The following is a 21,523-nucleotide window of genomic DNA, read 5'->3' on the forward strand; positions in this document are numbered from 1 at the left end:
GCGGTGGCAAGGAGCGCGAGGGCCGGACCGGACCGGACCGAACCGGGCCGAACCGGGCCGAACCGGACCGGGCCGCCATGTCGGTGTTCGGGAAGCTGTTCGGGGCCGGCGGCGGCAAGGCCGGCGGCAAGGGCGGGCCGAGCCCGCAGGAGGCCATCCAGCGCCTCAGGGACACCGAGGAGATGCTCAGCAAGAAGCAGGAGTTCCTCGAAAAGAAGATCGAGCAGGAGCTGGCCGCCGCCAAGAAGCACGGCACCAAGAACAAGAGAGGTGAGCGAGGACCGGAAAACGGCGCCTCACACGGAGCTCATCGATCAATCAATCATATTTATTGAGCGCTCACTGTGTGCAGAGCACCGGACTAAGCGCTTGGGAAGTCCAAATTGGCAACACATAGAGACGGTCCCTACCCAACAGTGGGCTCACAGCCTAGAAGGGGGAGACAGAGGACAAAACCAAACATACTAACCAAGTAAAATAAATAGAATAGATCTGTACAAGTAAAAATAGAGTAATATCAGTCAATCGCATTCACTGAGCGCTTACAGTGTGCGGAGCACTGGACTAAGCGCTTGGGAAGGACAAGTTGGCAACCTATAGAGACGGGCCGTACCCAACTATCAATCAATCAATCAATCGTATTTATTGAGCGCTTACTGTGTGCAGAGCACTGTACCAAGCGCTTGGGAAGTCCAAGTTGGCAACCTATAGAGACGGTGCCTACCCAACAGTGGGCTCATGGGCTAGAAGGGGGAGACAGAGAAGAGAATCAATCAATCAATCGTATTTATCGAGCGCTTACTGTGTGCAGAGCACTGGACTAAGCGCTTGGGAAGGACAAGTTGGCAACCCATAGAGACAGGCCCTACCCAGCTATCAATCAATCAATCAATCGTATTTAGTGAGCGCTTACTGTGTGCAGAGCACTGGACTAAGCGCTTGGGAAGTCCAAGTTGGCAACCCATAGAGACGGTCCCTACCCAACTATCAATCAGTCAATCAATCGTATTTAGTGAGCGCTTACTGTGTGCAGAGCACTGGACCAAGCGCTTGGGAAGGACAAGTTGGCAACCCATAGAGACAGGCCCTACCCAGCTATCAATCAATCAATCAATCGTATTTATTGAGCGCTCACTGTGTGCAGAGCACTGGACTAAGCGCTTGGGAAGGACAAGTTGGCAACCTATAGAGACAGTCCCTACCCAACTATCAATCAATCAATCAATCAATCGTATTTAGTGAGCGCTTACTGTGTGCAGGGCACTGGACTAAGAGCTTGGGAAGGACAAGTTGGCAACCCATAGAGACAGGCCCTACCCAGCTATCAATCAATCAGTCAATCGTATTTAGTGAGCGCTTACTGTGTGCAGAGCACTGGACTAAGTGCTTGGGAAGGACAAGTTGGCAACCCATAGAGACAGGCCCTACCCAACTATCAATCAATCAATCAATCAATCGTATTTAGTGAGCGCTTACTGTGTGCAGAGCACTGGACTAAGTGCTTGGGAAGTCCAAGTTGGCAACATCTAGAGACGGTCCCTACCCAACAGCGGGCTCACAGTCTAGAAGGGGGAGACAGAGAACAGAATCAATCAATCAATCAATCGTATTTATTGAACGCTTACTGTGTGCAGAGCACTGGACTAAGCGCTTGGGAAGTCCAAGTTGGCAACATCTAGAGACGGTCCCTACCCAACAGCGGGCTCACAGTCTAGGAGGGGGAGACAGAGAACAAAATCAAACATACTAACAAAATAAAATAAATACAATAGATATGTACAAGTAAAATAAATAAAGAGAGTAATAAATATGTACAAACATATATAATATATACAGGTTTGCACAGAGGAAGTGCTTAAATACCGTCATTACCATTAGTCTCCAACCTGATCAATCAATCAATCGTATTTATCGAGCGCTTACTGTGTGCAGAGCACTGTACTAAGCGCTTGGGAAGTACAGGTTGGCAACCTATAGAGACGGTCCCTACCCAACAGTGGGCTCCCAGTCTAGAAGGGGGAGACAGAGAACAAAACCAAACATATTAATAAAATAAATAGAATAGATATGTACAAGTAAAATAAATAAATAAATAGAGTAATAAATATGCACAAACATATATAATATATACAGGTTTGCACAGAGTAAGTGCTTAAATACCATCATTACTATTAATCTCCAACGTGATCATCTTGTAGCCTGTCCATACAGGGCTTTGCACACAGCAAGCGCTTAAATACCATCATTACTATTACTAGTCTCCAACCTGATCAATCAATCAGTCGTATTTATCGAGCGCTTACTGTGTGCAGACCACTGTACTAAGCGCTTGGGAAGTACAGGTTGGCAACCTATAGAGACAGTCCCTACCCAACAGTAGGCTCACAGTCTAGAAGGGGGAGACAGAGAACAAAACCAAACATATTAACAAAATAAAATAAATAGAATAGATCTGTACAAGTAAAATAAATAGAGTAATAAATATGTACATATATACAGGTTTGCAGAGAGTAAGTGCTTAAATACCATCATTACTATTACTAGTCTCCAACCTGATCACCTTGTAGCCTCTCCAGACAGGGCTTTGCACAGAGTAAGCGCTTAAATACCATTATTACTATTGCTAGTCTCCAACCTGATCACCTTGTAGCCTCTCCAGACAGGGCTTTGCACACAGTAAGCGCTTAACAAATACCATCATTACTATTACTAGTCTCCAACCTGATCACCTTGTAGCCTCTCCAGACAGGGCTTTGCACACAGTAAGCGCTTAACAAATACCATCATTACTATTACTAGTCTCCAACCTGATCACCTTGTAGCCTCTCCAGACAGGGCTTTGCACAGAGTAAGCGCTTAAATACCATTATTACTATTGCTAGTCTCCAACCTGATCACCTTGTAGCCTCTCCAGACAGGGCTTTGCACACAGTAAGCGCTTAACAAATACCATCATTACTATTACTAGTCTCCAACCTGATCACCTTGTAGCCTCTCCAGACAGGGCTTTGCACACAGTAAGCGCTTAACAAATACCATCATTACTATTACTAGTCTCCAACCTGATCACCTTGTAGCCTCTCCAGACAGGGCTTTGCACACAGTAAGCGCTTAACAAATACCATCGTTACTATTACTAGTCTCCAACCTGATCACCTTGTAGCCTCTCCAGACAGGGCTTTGCACAGAGTAAGTGCTTAAATACCATCATTACTATTACCAGTCTCCAACCTGATCACCTTGTAGCCTCTCCAGACAGGGCTTTGCACAGAGTAAGCGCTTAAATGCCATGATTACCATTACTAGTCTCCAACCTGATCACCTTGTAGCCTCTCCAGACAGGGCTTTGCACACAGTAAGGGCTTAACAGATACCATGATTGTTATTCTCGTTTGGGAAGGGCTTAGCTTCCCAACTAATACCATCATTACTATTACTAGTCTCCAACCTGGTCACCTTGTAGCCTCTTCAGACAGGGCTTTGCACACAGTAAGCGCTTAACAAATACCATCATTACTATTACTAGTCTCCAACCTGATCACCTTGTAGCCTGTCCAGACAGGGCTTTGCACACAGTAAGCACTTAACCAATACCATCATTACTATTACTAGTCTCCAACCTGATCACCTTGTAGCCTCTCCAGACAGGGCTTTGCACACAGTAAGCGCTTAACAAATACCATCGTTACTATTACTAGTCTCCAACCTGATCACCTTGTAGCCTCTCCAGACAGGGCTTTGCACACAGTAAGCGCTTAACAAATACCATCATTACTATTACTAGTCTCCAACCTGATCACCTTGTAGCCTCTCCAGACAGGGCTTTGCACAGAGTAAGCGCTTTAATACCATCATTACTATTACCAGTCTCCAACCTGATCACCTTGTAGCCTCTCCAGACAGGGCTTTGCACACAGTAAGGGCTTAACAGATACCATGATTGTTATTCTCGTTTGGGAAGGGCTTAGCTTCCCAACTAATACCATCATTACTATTACTAGTCTCCAACCTGATCACCTTGTAGCCTCTCCAGACAGGGCTTTGCACACAGTAAGCACTTAACAAATACCATCATTACTATTACTAGTCTCCAACCTGATCACCTTGTAGCCTCTCCAGACAGGGCTTTGCACACAGTAAGCGCTTAACAAATACCATCATTACTTTTACTAGTCTCCAACCTGATCACCTTGTAGCCTCTCCAGACAGGGCTTTGCACACAGTAAACGCTTAACAAATACCATCATTACTATTACTGGTCTCCAACCTGATCACCTTGTAGCCTCTCCAGACAGGGCTTTGCACAGAGTAAGTGCTTAAATACCATCATTACCATTACTAGTCTCCAACCTGATCACCTTGTAGCCTCTCCAGACAGGGCTTTGCACACAGTAAGGGCTTAACAGATACCATGATTGTTATTCTCTTTTGGGAAGGGCTTAGCTTCCCAACTAATACCATCATTACTATTACTAGTCTCCAACCTGGTCACCTTGTAGCCTCTTCAGACAGGGCTTTGCACACAGTAAGCGCTTAACAAATACCATCATTACTATTACTAGTCTCCAACCTGATCACCTTGTAGCCTGTCCAGACAGGGCTTTGCACACAGTAAGCACTTAACCAATACCATCATTACTATTACTAGTCTCCAACCTGATCACCCTGTAGCCTCTCCAGACAGGGCTTTGCACACAGTAAGCGCTTAACAAATACCATCATTACTATTACTAGTCTCCAACCTGATCACCTTGTAGCCTCTGCAGACAGGGCTTTGCACAGAGTAAGCACTTAAACAGCATCATTACTATTACTGTTCTCCAACCTGATCACCTTGTAGCCTCTCCAGACAGGGCTTTGCACACAGTAAGCGCTTAACAAATACCATCATTACTATTACTAGTCTCCAACCTGATCACCTTGTAGCCTCTCCAGCCAGGGCTTTGCACAGAGTAAGCGCTTAAACAGCATCATTACTATTACTAGTCTCCAACCTGATCACCTTGTAGCCTCTCCAGACAGGGCTTTGCACGCAGTAAGGGCTTAACAGATACCATGGTTGTTATTCTCGTTTGGGAAGGGCTTAGCTTCCCAACTAATACTGTGCCTTTTAGACTGTGAGCCCACTGTTGGGTAGGGACTGTCTCTATATGTTGCCAATTTGTACTTCCCAAGCGCTTAGTACAGTGCTCTGCACATAGTAAGCGCTCAATAAATACGATTGATGATGATGATACCATCATTACTATTACTAGTCTCCACCCTGGTCACCTTGTAGCCTCTCCAGACAGGGCTTTGCACACAGTAAGCACTTAACAAATACCATGGTTACCATTACTAGTCTCCACCCTTACTGTGTGCAAAGCCCTGTCTAGCTTAACTACCTCAATTATCATTATTATTATTATTATTCACGGGCCAAAAGGCTCCTCCCGCGCCTTCCTATCCCCGGGCTCACCCCTCCCCAGAAACCTCCCCTGGCCTCCAGCCAAGAAGCCAGCGGCCCCTTTCCTGCCCATTCCCCGTCCAGGAGGGCGAGGGCATCGGTTGGCAGTATAGTGGGGCTCAACCCGCCCCCTCAATCGTTCCCCCAACAGGTGTCGGGCCCCTGTGCCCGTTGGTCCTGACTGCACTTGGTGGCCCTGCCCCGGGGGTCAGGATGGCATCCCACCCGCTCGCCATGGGGAGGCCTTGGGTGGTGGCACCTTCCTCCCTGAATTCCCCTCCCATGCCAGGCTCGTAGTCGCGGGGTTCTTCTGCCACGTAATGATGTTGGCACCGCCAGATACCGAGCAGGTCTCTGTGCCCAGTCCGGATGGGCCTCACCCGCTCCGCGAGAGAGACTGCAAGCTGGCAGGCAGGGCCCCGTGGGCACTTAGGAGCGGATCCCTGGCATTTGGGGAGCCAAGAAGGTGGAATTCAATTTCATTGGGGAAGTAGAGGCCTCAGAAGTTGGGCTGCCAAAAATCCGATCTACTGCCCGGTCTTTGTGTGTGGCGTTGACTAATGTGCTGATGGTTGCCCCTGCCAGCTAGTGCCGGGAGGAGGAGGAGGAGTCACCTCCCATGCAGGTTCTGGTTCTTCTGGTCTTTGGAGACCGCGTAGCACCGCTTCCGTCACCCCAGTATCCAGCTGATAGCGTCCATGGCCCGCCCTGAGCCATGGGCGAGGAATTTAAGGTGACTCAAGCCCTAGCTTCTCGCGGTTGGCAAAAAACTAGCAGCATCGATGCCCTCTTTCACCCTTATCCATGCGCGATGCACCCAGAGACAGGACGAGAACGGTGAATCTGAAAATCAGTAGTATGTACTGAGGGCCTATGTGCAGAGCGTTGTACTAAGCGTTTGGGAGCGTACATTAAAGTTAGTAGATGTGATTCCAGCCTTCAAGGAGTTTACAGTGTAGCGTGCCATGGTGGGTGGGAAATAAACGCTTGAGTATTGGCCATTGGGTGTTTCCGGGCTTTTTGTTATTATTATGATACTTGTCAAGGGCTTATTATGTGCCAGGCACTGTACTAAGCGCTGGGGTGGATCCAAGCCTCTGGAACTTCTTCGAGGTGGATTCTTAGACGCAGTACAGGGTCTCTGTGAGCTCGAGGCCGAAAGGGACTGGAAAGATTCCCAAGTTAAATATAGCCGAGATGGAGTTCGTCCCCGGTTGCTGTTGGCCTGCCGACACTGTTATTTGGGCTTTTCCTTTCTGGGATTCTGGCACATCCCAGGGCGGGGCCTCCAGGCCCACGTTTACCTCCGAACGGAGGCGGCCCACACCGTGGTGCGCTTTGCCGCTTTTTGGGAAACGGAGGACGAGGATCTGCCCTGCGGGATGGCCGCGTGGAGACTGAATCGGGAGGGTGGGAGTGCGGATCCGCAGTGATAGGCGCCGCTCGTCTTCAAGTGTCAGATCCCAGATGAGCCCCGAGGTAGACTGCCTCGCTTTATAATTTGCGGCAGGAGATGTAGTGATGGAGAACAGAGTTTGGGCAGCATTTGTGTGCCAGGAGAAGGAGAGGTATTGAGAAATATGCAATGCACGCAACAGGTGTTTGTGTATTTGTGCTTGCAAGCAGGTGAGGACTCTCTCCACACATCTCTGACAGGATTCTGGGCCTGGAAGTTTACCTACCAGTTGACACCTTCTGCTGCTTAAGCACTGTTTTCTCCTAGTTTTAATTCTTTCACTGTCTCCCCCTTTAGACGATAAGCTCCCCACTGGCAGGGATTGTATCTTCTTGGCTCTTTCGTATTCTCCCAAGTCCTCAGTGTAATAATAATAATAATAATGATGGCATTTATTAAGCGCTTACTGTGTGCAAAGCACTGTTCTAAGCGCTGGGGAGGTTACAGGGCAATCAGGTTGTCCCACGGGGGGCTCACAGTCTTCATCCCCATTTTACAGATGAGGGAATTGAGGCCCAGAGAAGTGAAGCGACTTGCCCAAAGTCACACAGTTGACAAGTGGCAGAGCCGGGATTTGAACCCACGACCTCTGACTCCAAAGCCCGGGCTTACTATGTGCCAAGCACTGTTCTAAGCGCTGGGGAGGTTACAAGGCGATCAGGTTGTCCCACGGGGGGGCTCACAGTCTTCGTCCCCATTTTCCAGATGAGGGAACTGAGGCCCAGAGAAGTGAAGCGACCTGCCCAAAGTCACCCTGCTGACAAGTAGTGGAGCTGGGATTTGAACCCATGACCTCTGACTCCAAAGACTCCAAAGTGTAGCGTTCTGCACACCGTAGGTTTTCCGTAAATACTGCTGATGGGCTGATTGAAGCAGATAGCGGTGGATCGATGGGAGGGCGTGGGGGAATGAAGAAATGGATTCCCCACAAGTTGGAGAAATTCCTCAGGCAGGGCCTGAGGGGCTCATGGAAGCCTAGAAGTCTTGCCCAGAGTTATCCTGTTTTCGGGCTCTGTGGAATAACCTTAAGAAAACTATGTTTGGTCGCCTTCACTCTCCATCCCCCCCGCCTTACCTCCTTATTAAGTAAGCGCTTAACAAATACCATCATTATTTATTATTATTATTATGAATAGCTATACTTGCTCTCTAAGAGGTGCTGGTAAGATTTGCCTCACCGTCACTTTCTAATGCAGTCTGAGGCCTCACATTTTGACATAAGCTTCCCCGCCCTACCCCCTTCCCTTCCCCACAGCACCTGTATATATGTATAGATGTTTGTACGGATTTATTACTCTATTTATTTATTTTACTTGTACATATCTATTCTATTTATTTTATTTTGTTAATATGTTTTGTTGTGTTCTCTGTCTCCCTCTTCTAGACTGTGAGCCCACTGTTGGGTAGGGACCGTCTCTTAATGTTGCCAACTTGGACTTCCCAAGTGCTTAGTACAGTGCTCTGCACACATAAGCTCTCAATAAATACGATTGATTGATTGATTCCCTTCCCCACAGCACCTGTGTATATGTATAGATGTTTGTACGTATTTATTACTCTATTTTACTTGTACATATCTATTCTATTTTATTTTGTTAATATGTTTGGTTTTGTTCTCTGTCTCCCCCTTCTAGACTGTGAGCCCACTATTCGGTAGGGACCGTCTCCATATGTTGCCAACTTGGACTTCCCAAGCGCTGAGTACAGTGCTCTGCACACAGTAAGCGCTCAGTAAATGCGATTGATTGATTGATTGTCAGCGAGGAAACCAGGCGATGCTGCCCCTGAGTTCTGCCAGACACTTGTAAAGAGTGTGGCTAGCTAATAACCGGAAAGTTTCGCGTTCTTAAACCAAAGCAAGCTGCTCTTTCTCCTCTTGACGTTTCCCTCTCAGGCTGCGGAAGCCAGAAAAGGCTACCTGAAGGATATATTTCCGTGGCCTTTGCCCCCAAAGGATCACTGGGGAGTAATTTCCTGGTTCTCTCCCCGCACCAAGAGGAATGACTTCCTGGTTCTGTCTTCCTCCACTTCTCCCCCCTTTCTCCGCTCCGGCCTCGAAAAAGAGAAAGCATTTCTGGTTCCGCTTCCCACGTCTGGAGAAACGACTTATTGGTTCTGCTTTCCCCAAAGAGGGTAGAGTCTCACATGTCCAGGCATCCCCCCCGCAACCCTCCCCACACACAGACAAGTACACACACTTCTGTGTGTTGCTGTGCTTTTATTGCAGGCAGAATAAGGTGTCTACGGTCCCGTTTAGACTGTGAGCTCCTTGTGGGCAGGGGTCGTGGGTACCAGCTCTGTTTTATTGGACTGGCCCAAGTGCTCAGTGTAGCACTCAATAAATATCATTATTTATCTCTCTATTTATTTATTTTACTTGTACATATCTATTCTATTTATTTTATTTTGTTAGTACGTTTGGTTTCGTTCTCCGTCTCCCCCTTCTAGACTGTGAGCCCACTGTTGGGTAGGGACCGTCTCTAGATGTTGCCAACTTATACTTAGTACAGTGCTCTGCACACAGTAAGCGCTCAATAAATACGATTGATTGATTAATTGGCAGATTCTGAAGTCTCCTTGTGTGACTGCTGCAGCACGGCTCTACGGCCCGTGGCCCTCACAATTTTGAAAACTTTATTCTGAGCCGCGGCAGTAGAAAGGAGGCTTAGACTCTAAGCTCGTTATGGGCAGGGAACGTGTCTCCTAATTCACTTGTACTCTCCCAAGCGCTTAGTACAGTGCTCTGCACATAGTAATAATAATAATAATTATGATATTTAAGCGCTTACTATGTGCCAAGCACCGTTCCATGCACTGGCATGGGTGGTGGGGGGAGTGCAACAAGGTAATCAGGTTGTCCCACATGGGGCTCACAAACATAGTAAGTGACTGAGGCACAGAAGAGTGGAGTGACTTGCCCAAGGTCACACAGCAGACAAGTGGCAGAACTGGGATCAGGTCCTCTGACTCTCAGGCATTTGGTATTTCCACTAGGAAATCCTCACTGCTTCTCCACTGTGACCTTTGACTCTCATTTTGTGCTTGGCAGGGCACAAATCCTACTTCATAATTAAGCCACAGTGATCTTTTGCATGTATTTATTACTCTATTTTACTTGTACATATTCTATTTATTTTATTTTGTTCATTCATTCAGTCGTATTCATTGAGCGCTTACTGTGTGCAGAGCACTGTACTAAGCGCTTGGGAAGTCCAAGTTGGCAACATCTAGAGACGGTCCCTACCCGACAGTGGGCTCACAGTCTAGAAGGGGGAGACAGAGAACAAAACATATTAACAAAATAAAATATGTACAAATAAAATAAATAACTAGAGTAATAAATACATACAAACATATATACAGGTGCTGTGGGGAGAATCCCAAGTCTCCACTGGAGCCCCGAAACTAGGATTTTTCATTCGTTCAGTCGTATTTATTGCGCGCTCACTGTGTGCAAAGCACCGTACTAAGCGCTCTTCCTTGGGGTGTTTTCCTCTCCATAACTTTGGGCCCCCAAAGGGCCATCGAAACAGGATCTGTTCCCAACATTGAGCCCTCCGGAACCTGGCAGGACGCTTTGGAAAATCCAATCGCCCCAGAAATCCCTGTGCTGGTCGTCAGCATCTGGGGTGGGGAGTGTCGTGCAGGCGGCACCCCCCAGGACCCCCGAGCCAAGCCGGCCACCCGTTGTAGGTGGGTAGGATCGATCAATCAATCAATCGTATTTATTGAGCGCTTACTGTGTGCAGAGCACTGTACTAAGCGCATGGGAAGTCCAAGTTGGCAACATATAGAGACGGTCCCTACCCAACCGTGGGCGATCAGGATGGCCAAGTGGGCAGACCGTCGGTAAGCGTCCAATCAATCAATCAATCAATTGCATTTATTGAGCGCTTACTATGCGCAGAGCACTGTACTAAGCGCTTGGGAAGTACAAATTGTTAACATATAGAGACAGTCCCTACCCAACAGTGGGCTCACAGTCTAAAAGGGGGAGACAGAGAATAAAACCAAACATACTAACAAAATAAGATAAATAGGATAGATATGCACAAGTAAAATAAATAAATAAATAAATAGATAGAGAGAGAGAGAGAGAGAGAGAGAGAGAGAGAAAGAGAGAGAGAGAGAGAGAGAGAGAGAGAGATTGCCGGATTCTTCCCAGGGATACGAGGCCTTTAGGTCCTGGCCTCTAATCCCGGCTCCGCCACATCTGCTCTGTGATCTTGGGCAAGTCACTTCACTTCTCTGTGCCCCAGTTACCTCATCTGGAAAATGGGGATTAAGCCTGTGAGCCCCACAGGGGACAGGGACTGTGTCCATCCCAGTCCGTTTGGCCAGCGCTTAGAACAGTGCTTTGCACATAGTAAGGGCTTAACAAATGCCATTAATTAATTAATTAATTAATTATTCCTCCTCTTTATAACCTGGACCCTGAGCCCGGGATTGGAAACGGAGCGGGGATTCGAGTCTTCGTTCGGTCACAGGAGTCCGGACGACTCATTCCCGGTCACAGGAGTCCGGACGACTCATTCCCGCCCCGGGGAGGGGGTAAATATGTTCAGTCTTGCCTTGCTTTGATTGTTTGGTCTTCTCTGCCCCACAAGCCCTCCCTTAAGGGGCCTGGTCAGCTGTAATCTGTTGGACGAATGGTCTTAGTACAGTGCCCTCCACACAGGAAGCGCTCAGTAAATACGATTGATTGATTGAATGGTCTGGGCAGGGTGGAGTCGGGGCAGAACGATGCTGCAACTTTCCTTTTTGACTTTTTTTTTGTCGCATTTTTAGTTAAGTGTTTCCTGTGGTGTCAAGCACCGTTCTAAGGTCTGGGGTAGATAAAAGTTCATCAGCATAGTACAAGCGCTTAGTACAGTGCTCTGCACACAGTAAGCGCTCAATAAATGCGATTGATGATGATCAGCTTCGACAGAGTCCCTGTGTCTGCAGGAGGTTCACAGTCTCGGCGGGAGGGAGAACAGGTCTTCAAACCCCATTTTGCAGTGGAGGAACTGAGGCGCGGAGCGGTTAAGCAACATACCCAAGGTCACAAGGCAAGCCGTCGGCCGAGTCGGGATTAATAGTAATAATTGTGGTATTCGTTAATCACTTCCTATGTGCCAGGCACTGGACCAAGTACTGAGAAGCAGCGTGGCTCAGTGGAAAGAGCCCGGGCTTTGGAGTCAGAGGTCATGGGTTCCGATCCCGGCTCCACCAGTTGTCAGCTGTGTGATTCTGGGCAAGTCACGTCACTTCTCTGTGCCTCAGTTACCTCATCTGTAAAATGGGGATTAAGACTGTGAGCCCCCCGTGGGGCAACCTGATCGCCTTGTAACCTCCCCAGTGCTTAGAACAGTGCTTTGCACATAGTAAGCGCTTAATAAATGCCATCATCATTATTATTATTATTACAGGCAGTACAGTGCCTGGCACTAAGTGCTGGGGGAGCATACAAGCCAAGTATTATTTGTCGAATTATAATTAGTGTAATTATTGCCAAATTATACTTTCCAAGCGCTCAGCAGGAAGCCCTCGAGAAATGCGATGGAACGCATGAGTGAAGCAGATTGGTTTGGACACAGTCCTTATCCCACATGGGGCTCACGGTCGCGATCCCCGTATTCCAGATGAGGTAACTGAGGCACAGAGCAGTGAAGTGACTTAGCCAAGTTCACACAACAGACAAGTGGCAGAGCTGGGATTCGAACCCGCGACCTAATGACGCCAGACCGGTGCCGTAGCCGTTAGGCCGTGCTGCTTAGGTGGGGGCCGGGGGGAAATCATGCCCTGGGTCTGTGCCCCGTCCACTGGCATCCCACCGGGCACCCCTGGATTCAGTCAATCAATCAATCACATTTATTGAGCACATTCTTTTTCGGTCTCGTATTTATTGAGCGCTTACTGCGTGTGCCGTACCGAGCACTTGGGAGAGTACAATATAACAAGAAAAAGACACGTTCCCTTCCCACAGTGAGCGTCCAGTCTAGGGGGAGAGACAGACATTAATAGAAATGAGTAAATGACAGATACGTACTTAAGTGATGTGGGGCTGGGAGAGGGGATGAATAAAGGGAGCGAGGCAGGGCGACACAGAAGGGAGTGGAAGAGGAGGGCTCAGTGAGGGAAGGCCTTTTTGGAGGAGATGTGTCTTCGATAAGGCTTTGAAGATGGAGAGGATATGAAGAGGGAGGGTGTCCTAGGCCAGAGGCAGGACGTGGGCGAGATAGAGGAGAGTGAGGTACAGTGAACAGATTGGCGTTAGAGGAGCAAAGTGTATGGGCAGGGCTGTCGTAGGAGAGTAGCGAGAGGTGAGGTAAGTGGGGGCAAGGTGATTGAGTGCTTTAAAACCGATAGTAAAGGAGTTTCTGTTGGATGCAACAGTCTCTTAGACTGTGAGCCCACTGTTGGGTAGGGACCGTCTCTATATGTTGCCAACTTGGACTTCCCAAGCGCTTAGTACAGTGCTCAGCACACAGTAAGCGCTCAATAAATACGATTGATTGATGCAGAGGAGGCTGGGCAACCACCGGAGGTTCTTGAGGGCCGGGGAACCGAGGACTGAAATTTTGTGGAGAAAAGCGATCGGGGCAGCAGAGCGAAGTAAGGCCTGAAGTGGGGAGAGACAGGAGGCTGGGAGGGCAGCAGAGGGACCGATTACCGTAGTCAAGGCAGGATGGGATAAGTACTCGAATTAACGTAGTAGCTGTTTGGATGGAGAGGAAAAGGCGGATTTTAGCCATGTTGTGAATGTGGAACCCACAGGATTTAGTGATAGGTTGAACGTGTGGTGCCTGGGTTATTGCCTCGACCTCCTTGGGGATGGAGAGGAAAAGGCGGATTTTAGCCATGTTGTGAATGTGGAACCCGCAGGATTTAGTGATAGGTTGAACGTGTGGTGCCTGGGTTATTGCCTCGACCTCCTTGGATTTGTCTCCCGTTTCCGACTCTCAGGAGGGGCCCGGGGAACCCCCGACTCCTTGGAAAAGGCAGTTCTCCGCTGCGGGTCCCGAGGGCCGGCACCCGGTGACCGTCCCGGTGTGGCTCAGCGGGGTGGGGCCCTTGGCCTGCCTGCGTGCACGCACACCAGAGGTCACGCGGGTGGGACGGGGGTGGTGGCGGGGCCGGCCGGCAGGCTCTTTGGCTGAGTGGGAGGGACTGCGTGAGGCTGTGAAGCGGTGGAATAAAACCTTCACAGTCTGGAGCATTGAGGAAGTCTCCCTGCCCCAGTGTTGGGCAGGCCCGGCCCCGCCAGCCTCGCTCCTCTCCTCTCGCTCTGATCTATTTATTTTCTTTATACATATTTATTCTATTTATTTTATTTTGTTAATATGTTGTGTTTTGTTCTCTGTCTCCCGCTTCTAGACTGTGAGCCCACCGTTGGGTAGGGACTGTCTCTATACGTTGCCAGCTTGGACTTCCCAAGCGCTTAGCACAGTGCTCTGCACACAGTAAGCGCTCAATAAATACGATTGATTGATTGATCTAGGCCAGCGGGCTTCCAGATGGCTGCCGCTGAGACCCCGGGCCTGGCCCGGACCGAGGCCGCGGCCTGCCCCTTCCCTAATAAGCGAACTCATCCTCTCTCCGGATTTGGTCGCCGAGGCCTGGACCCCACCATCGTTGCTATTTTCTCCACGGACCCAGACGTAGTCTTCTCTAGCACCCGTCCTCCCGGCCCGCGGTGCTCCCCGCTCGGGCCGCCACCCCTCCTACCGCGTTTCTTCCGGAAGGAAAGGACCGGAGATGGCACACCATCCCTCCTACTGCATTTCTTCCGGAAGGAAAGGACCGGGCGATACAGCTTCTCTGGCCATGGAGAATGACGGGCTAAAGTCAGCTCCTCTGAACTGCTATTTGCAGAGATTGGAGTGAAGCGAGACGGGGGATGACTGGGCTCAGGCCGTAGTTGTGTGGTTATCTGACCCCACCCAGCCACGTCTGCGGCCGCCGGCTCGGCGGCACGGCCGCCGATCGTCTGGCCGGAAGGAAAACCAGCGTTTTACCGCCGGGGAGCTGCCCGAAGCGACGGTTACAGGTTGCTCGGGAAAAGCCGGTCTCTTGAGTCACGTGGGGTTGAACTCCTGGTGCCTAGGGGTGCCCGGCGGAAAGCAGGAGGGCCTCTCTCACCTCACCGCTCGGGCCTGGACCGGCGGGCGTCCGAGGGGGAGCCGCGGTTTCCGTGTGTTGCCGCCCTTTCCCTAATCTGGGGGAAGATGGATGGGGGATGCCGGGAAGCGCTTACTAGGTGCAAAGCACTGTTCTAAGCGCTGGGGAGGTTACAAGGGGGGCTCACAGTCTTAACCCCCATTTTCCAGATGCGGGAACTTAAGTGACTTGCCCAAAAAGTCACACAGCTGACAATGGGCGGAGCTGGGATTTGAACCCGTGACCTCTGACTCCAAAGCCCGGGCTTTTTCCACTGAGCTTGGGCCAGCCCCCTAACTTTTCTGGGTCTCAGTTTCTTCATCTGTAAAATGGGGATCCGCACCCAGTTCTTTTCCCCTCTTGGACTGTGAACCCATGGGGGACAAGGACTGTGTCTGACCTGATTAGGCCCTACTGAGCGCGCACCTCCTCCAGGAGGCCTTCCCAGGCTGAGCCCCTTCCTCTCCCCCTCGTCCCCCTCTCCATCCCCCCCATCTTACCTCCTTCCCTTCCCCACAGCACCTGTATATATGTATATATGTTTGTACGTATTTATTACTCTATTTTACTTGTACATATCTATTCTATTTATTTTATTTTGTTAGTATGTTTGGTTTTGTTCTCCGTCTCCCCCTTTTAGACCGTGAGCCCACTGTTGGGTAGGGACTGTCTCTATATGTTGCCAATTTGTACTTCCCAAGCGCTTAGTACAGTGCTCTGCACATAGTAAGCGCTCAATAAATACGATTGATGATGATATTGACACCCGGCTTGCTGCCACACGTCTAGCCGCCCGGCTCGGAGGCGGGGCACCAGCCACCTGGCCATCCGTGGCGTGCGTAGGGCACAGGGTACAGGCTAAGAGAGACCCCCATGTGGCCTTCTTTGGGGGGCATGCACCGGCGGGACTGGGCACGAGGATGGTGGATTGGCCGGATTCCACCGATACGGCTTCCATCTCCGGACATCGCTTTGGCCAAGGGAGGTGGTGAAGACTTGCCGTTCCCGGGAGTCAGGATCGTGGCAGTTCGCTCACCTCTAAATCCTGTGAAAAGTGAAGGCCTGCCTTTTCTGAGCGACCCGTGGCATCATCAGGGTCTTGGGATGCCGGCCGGTGGGGTACCCTGGGGGCTTGGCACCGTCCTCAACACTGGGGAGAGTGGCCTGGCACACATTTCCTGCCATCCAGGGCACACCATTGTTTAATTGTGTTGACTCTGCTCATTGCCGCTGCAGCCATCCCTTGTCACAATGATGTTGACCTGGCTCCCCCCGCTACGATCTGGGACAGGGACTGTGTCAGTCGCCGTGGTCTGTATCGACCCCGGCACCAAACACAGGCTTCGCAGGTAGCAAGTGCCTGATCAATCCCGCAGCTAACCCCGGGATTTTGCGTTCTAGCGAGGGAGACGGAGGGACGGACGGCAAGACTGACTCAGAAACACCGGAGGCAGAAGGAGAGTCAGGAATGGGGCTGGATGACGGAGCCGAGGGGACCGTTAAACGTCTGCGCGGAGGCGAGGGCTGGGAATAGGGGAGCGGGTCGAGAGGCGGGGTGGCCTGATGGAAAGAGACAGTCCTGGGAGTCAGACAACCTGGGTTCCAATCCCCCCTTCCACTGCACATCTGCTGTGTGACCTCAGGAAAGTCACTTCACTTTTCTGGGCCTCAGTTACCGCATCCTTAAAATCAATCATTCAATCAATCGTCTTTATTGAGCGCTTACTCTGTGCAGAGCACTGTACTAAGTGCTTGGGAAGTACAAATCGGCAACATACACACAGTAAGCGCACACACTGTGCACACAGTAAGCGCTCAATAAATACGATTGATGAACATACAGAGACGGTCCCTACCCAACAGTGGGCTCGCAGTCTAGAAAGGGGAGACAGACAAAAAAAAAAAAAAAAAAAAAAAACAAGTAGACAGGTGTCAATACCGACGGAATAAATAGCATTATAGCTGTGTACACATCATTAATAAAATAAATAGAGTAATAAATATGTACAGATATACACAACTGCTTTGGGGAGGAGAAGGGGGAAGGGCGGGGGGATGGGGAGGGGAGGAGAAGGAGGACGGGAAAAAGGTGGAGGGGTATTTGTTTGAGCGCTTACTGTGTGCAGAGCACTGTACTAAGCACTTGGGAAGTACAAATCGGCATAATACAGTAAGCGCACACACTCTGCACACAGTAAGCGCTCAATAAATACGATTGATGAACATACAGAGACGGTCCCTACCCAACAGTGGGCTCGCAGTCTAGAAAGGGGAGACAGACAAAAAAAAAAAAAAAAAAAAAACCAAGTAGACAGGTGTCAATACCGACGGAATAAATAGCATTATAGCTGTGTACACATCATTAATAAAATAAATAGAGTAATAAATATGTACAGATATACACAACTGCTTTGGGGAGGAGAAGGGGGAAGGGCGGGGGGATGGGGAGGGGAGGAGAAGGAGGACAGGAAAAAGGTGGAGGGGTATTTGTTGGAGCACTTACGATGCGCCAGGCACTGTACTAAGCACTGGGGCGGATACAAGCAAAGCGGGTTGGACACAGTCCCTGTCCCACGTGGGGCTCCCAGTCTCAATCCCCATTTTACAGGTGAGAGAACCGAGGCCCAGGGAAGTTTGGTGACTTGCCCGAGGTCCCACAGAAGCAGGGGCAGGATTAGAACTGATGACCTGTGATCCCCAGTTGCTTCTCTAAAACCACGGGGGGTTAAGACTGGGAGTCCCTTGTAGGACAGGGGCTGGGTCCAATCTGACTACCTCGTGTCCACCCCAGCCCTTCGAACAGGGCTCGTCACACGGTAAGTGCTTAACAAATTCCATTCAGTCAGTCGTATTTATTGAGCGCTTACTGTGTGCAGAGCACTGTACTAAGCGCTTGGGAAGGACAGGTTGGCAACCTATAGAGACGGTCCTTCCACGGTTAGTATTATCCGAACCCCAGTGGCCTCGGGGGTGGAGAGTTGGCCAGCTGGGCTTCGGGGCCGGGGTAGATGGGGCGCCAGTGGAAACTTCTCCTCTCCTTGTGAGGGCCCGCAGTCCACGGGTGGTAGGGGGTTGGGTTTCCAGTGGCACCCGGGATCTCTCCCGTTTGGGATTGCCGGTCCCCGGATCCCGGGGCGGGTTTGGGATGAGCTGTTGGCAAGAACATTGACTGAGTCCCAGGTGGGCTTTGGCGTTCACGGGGGCAGCGAGCGGTTAGGGTTCATCTTCCTGACCCCTTTTGGGGGTGCTTCCCCGCCTTGGGGGGAAGGGGATTCCTCACTCCCCACCGCACGGACGGGTCCTTGCCGCCGGCCGGTCCGCACGGCTCTAGGGAAGGCGTAGCAATAATAATTATAATTGTGGTATTTGTTAAACGCTTACCACGTACCAAGCACTGTCCGAAGCGCTGGAGAAGATACAAGTTAATCAGGGTGGACGGAGCTGGCACCTCGGGAACCTTCGAACGGGGGGTGTGAGGCTCCAGGAGCCCCCCCGCTGTCCTCGGCCGGGACCCCAGGGGGGATGGCCAAGGGGCGCAGAGACTCCTCCTCATTCATTCATTCAGTCGTATTTATTGAGCGCTTACTGCGTGCGGAGCACTGGACTAAGCGCGTGGGAAGGACAGGTCGGCAGCATCTAGAGACGGTCCCTACCCGACAGCGGGCTCACAGGCTAGAAGGGGGAGACAGACGACAGAATAAAGCCTATTAGCAAAATAAAAGAAATAGAATAAATGTCAATCAATCAATCGTATTTATTGAGCGCTTACTGTGTGCAGAGCACTGTGCCAAGCGCTTGGAAAGTCCAAGTCGGCAACATCTAGAGACGGTCCCTACCCGACAGCGGGCTCACAGGCTAGAAGGGGGAGACAGACGACAGAACAAAGCCTATTAGCAAAATAAAAGAAATAGAATAAATATCAGTCAATCAATCGTATTTATTGAGCGTTTACTGTGTGCAGAGCACTGTACCAAGCACGTGGGAAGTCCAAGTTGGCAACATCTAGAGACGGTCCCTACCCGACAGCGGGCTCACAGGCTAGAAGGGGGAGACAGACGACAAAACAAAGCCTATTAGCAAAATAAAATAAATAGAATAAATATCAGTCAATCAATCGTATTTATTGAGCGTTTACTGTGTGCAGAGCACTGTACCAAGCACGTGGGAAGTCCAAGTTGGCAACATCTAGAGACGGTCCCTACCCGACAGCGGGCTCACAGGCTAGAAGGGGGAGACAGACGACAAAACAAAGCCTATTAACAAAATAAAAGAAATAGAATAAATGTCAATCAATCAATCGTATTTATTGAGCGTTTACTGTGTGCGGAGCACTGTGCCAAGCTCTTGGGAAGTCCAAGTCGGCAACATCTAGAGACGGTCCCTACCCGACAGCGGGCTCACAGGCTAGAAGGGGGAGACAGACGACAAAACAAAGCATATTAACAAAATAAAATAAATAGAATATTCATTCATTCAATCATATTTATTGAGCGCTTACTGTGTGCAGAGAGCACCATTCTAAGCGCCGGGGAGGATACAGGGTGATCAGGTTATTCAGTAATAATTTTGGTATCCGTTAAGCGCTTACTATGTGCAGAGAGCAGCGCTCTGAGTGCCGGGGAGGACACAAGGTGATCAGGTTGTTCCACGTGGGGCTCCCGGTCTTCATCCCCATTTTCCAGATGAGGTCACTGAGGCCCAAGAATCAATGAATCAATCGTATTTATCGAGCGCTTACCGTGTGCAGAGCACTGTACCGAGCGCTTGGGAAGTCCAAGTTGGCAACATCTAGAGACGGTCCCTCCCCGACAGCGGGCTCACAGGCTAGAAGGGGGAGGCGGACGACAAAACCAAACATAGAGTAAAAAATAAAGTAAAATAAATAGAGTAATAAATACATACAAACATATATACATATGAAGAGAGAGAAGTGAAGCGACTTGCCCAAAGTCACCCAGAGAAGGGAGGTGGGGGGGATGCCGCTGCCCATCTCCTTCCCTGACGAAGCCCCCCTTTCCTCTTTTCCCACTCCCTTCTCCATCACGCTGCCGTGCTCCCTTCGTTCATTCCCCCGTCCCATTCCCACGGCACTTATGTGCATCCCTGGAATTTATTTATTTCTATTACTATCTTTCTCACCCCTCAAATAATAATAACTTTGATATTTGTTAAGTGCTTAGTACGTTCGGGGCACTACTTAGCTCTGGGGTGGACACGAATAAATGGGGTAGGACCCAGTCCCTGGCCCACCTGGGACTCACAGTCTCAATCCCCATTTTGCAGGTGAGGCCCAGTGAAGTGAAGTGACTCTCCCAAGACCACTTGCAGTGCCGGGATTAGAACCCATGACCTTTTGACGCCCAGGCCCGCCCCTCCAACTGTAAACTCGTTGTAGGCAGGGGATGTGTCTGTTTACTGTTTTATTGTATTCTCCCAAACAGTACAGTGCTCTGCACACAGGAAACGCTCAGTAAATACAATGGACTGACTGTCTGACCGACTGCTGCCGTCCCTGCCACCCCTCCATCTGTAAACTCGTTGTAGGCAGGGGATGTGTCTGTTTACTGTTTTATTGTGTTCTCCCAAACGCTTAGTACGGTGCTCTGCACACAGGAAACGCTCAGTAAATACACTGGACTGACTGTCTGACCGACTGCTGCCGTCCCTGCCACCCCTCCAACTGTAAGCTCGTTGTAGGCAGGGGATGTGTCTGTTTACTGTTTTATTGTATTCTCCCAAACGCTTAGTACAGTGCTCTGCACGCAGGAAACGCTCCGTAAATACAATGGACTGACTGTCTGACCGACTGCTGCCGTCCCTGCCGCCCCTCCAACTGTAAACTCGTTGTAGGCTGGGGATGTGTCTGTTTTCTGTTTTATTGTATTCTCCCAAACGCTTAGTACGGTGCTCTGCACGCAGGAAACGCTCAGTAGATACAATGGACTGACTGTCTGACCGACTGCTGCCGTCCCTGCCGCCCCTCCAACTGTAAACTCGTTGTAGGCAGGGGATGCGTCTGTTTACTGTTTTATTGTATTCTCCCAAACGCTTAGTACAGTGCTCTGCACGCAGGAAACGCTCAGTAAATACAATGGACTGACTGTCTGACCGACTGCTGCCGTCCCTGCCGCCCCTCCAACTGTAAGCTCGTTGTAGGCTGGGGATGTGTCTGTTTTCTGTTTTATTGTATTCTCCCAAACGCTTAGTACAGTGCTCTGCACACAGGAAACGCTCAGTAAATACACTGGACTGACTGTCTGACCGACTGCTGCCGTCCCTGCCGCCCCTCCAACTGTAAGCTCGTTGTAGGCAGGGGATGTGTCTGTTTACTGTTTTATTGTAGTCTCCCAAACGCTTAGTACAGCGCTCTGCACGCAGGAAACGCTCAGTAAATACAATGGACTGACTGTCTGACCGACTGCTGCTGTCCCTGCCGCCCCTCCAACTGTAAACTCGTTGTAGGCAGGGGATGTGTCCGT

The 21,523-nt window shown here is 50.0% G+C and overlaps 1 protein-coding gene across 1 annotated transcript in view; it reads left to right on the top strand.

Annotated features, from left to right (window-relative positions):
• CHMP4B (charged multivesicular body protein 4B) overlaps positions 1–21,523 on the top strand; it is a 28,693-nt gene continuing 7,170 nt past the window's right edge. Inside the window, exon 1 of the mRNA XM_038757491.1 lies at positions 1–270. Within this exon, the coding sequence (XP_038613419.1) occupies positions 78–270 (193 nt within the window). The 5' untranslated portion in view covers positions 1–77. The remainder of the gene's footprint in view (positions 271–21,523) is intronic.

Source organism: Tachyglossus aculeatus, chromosome 15, assembly GCF_015852505.1.
Source record: "Tachyglossus aculeatus isolate mTacAcu1 chromosome 15, mTacAcu1.pri, whole genome shotgun sequence".
Taxonomy (NCBI): Eukaryota; Metazoa; Chordata; class Mammalia; order Monotremata; family Tachyglossidae; genus Tachyglossus; species Tachyglossus aculeatus.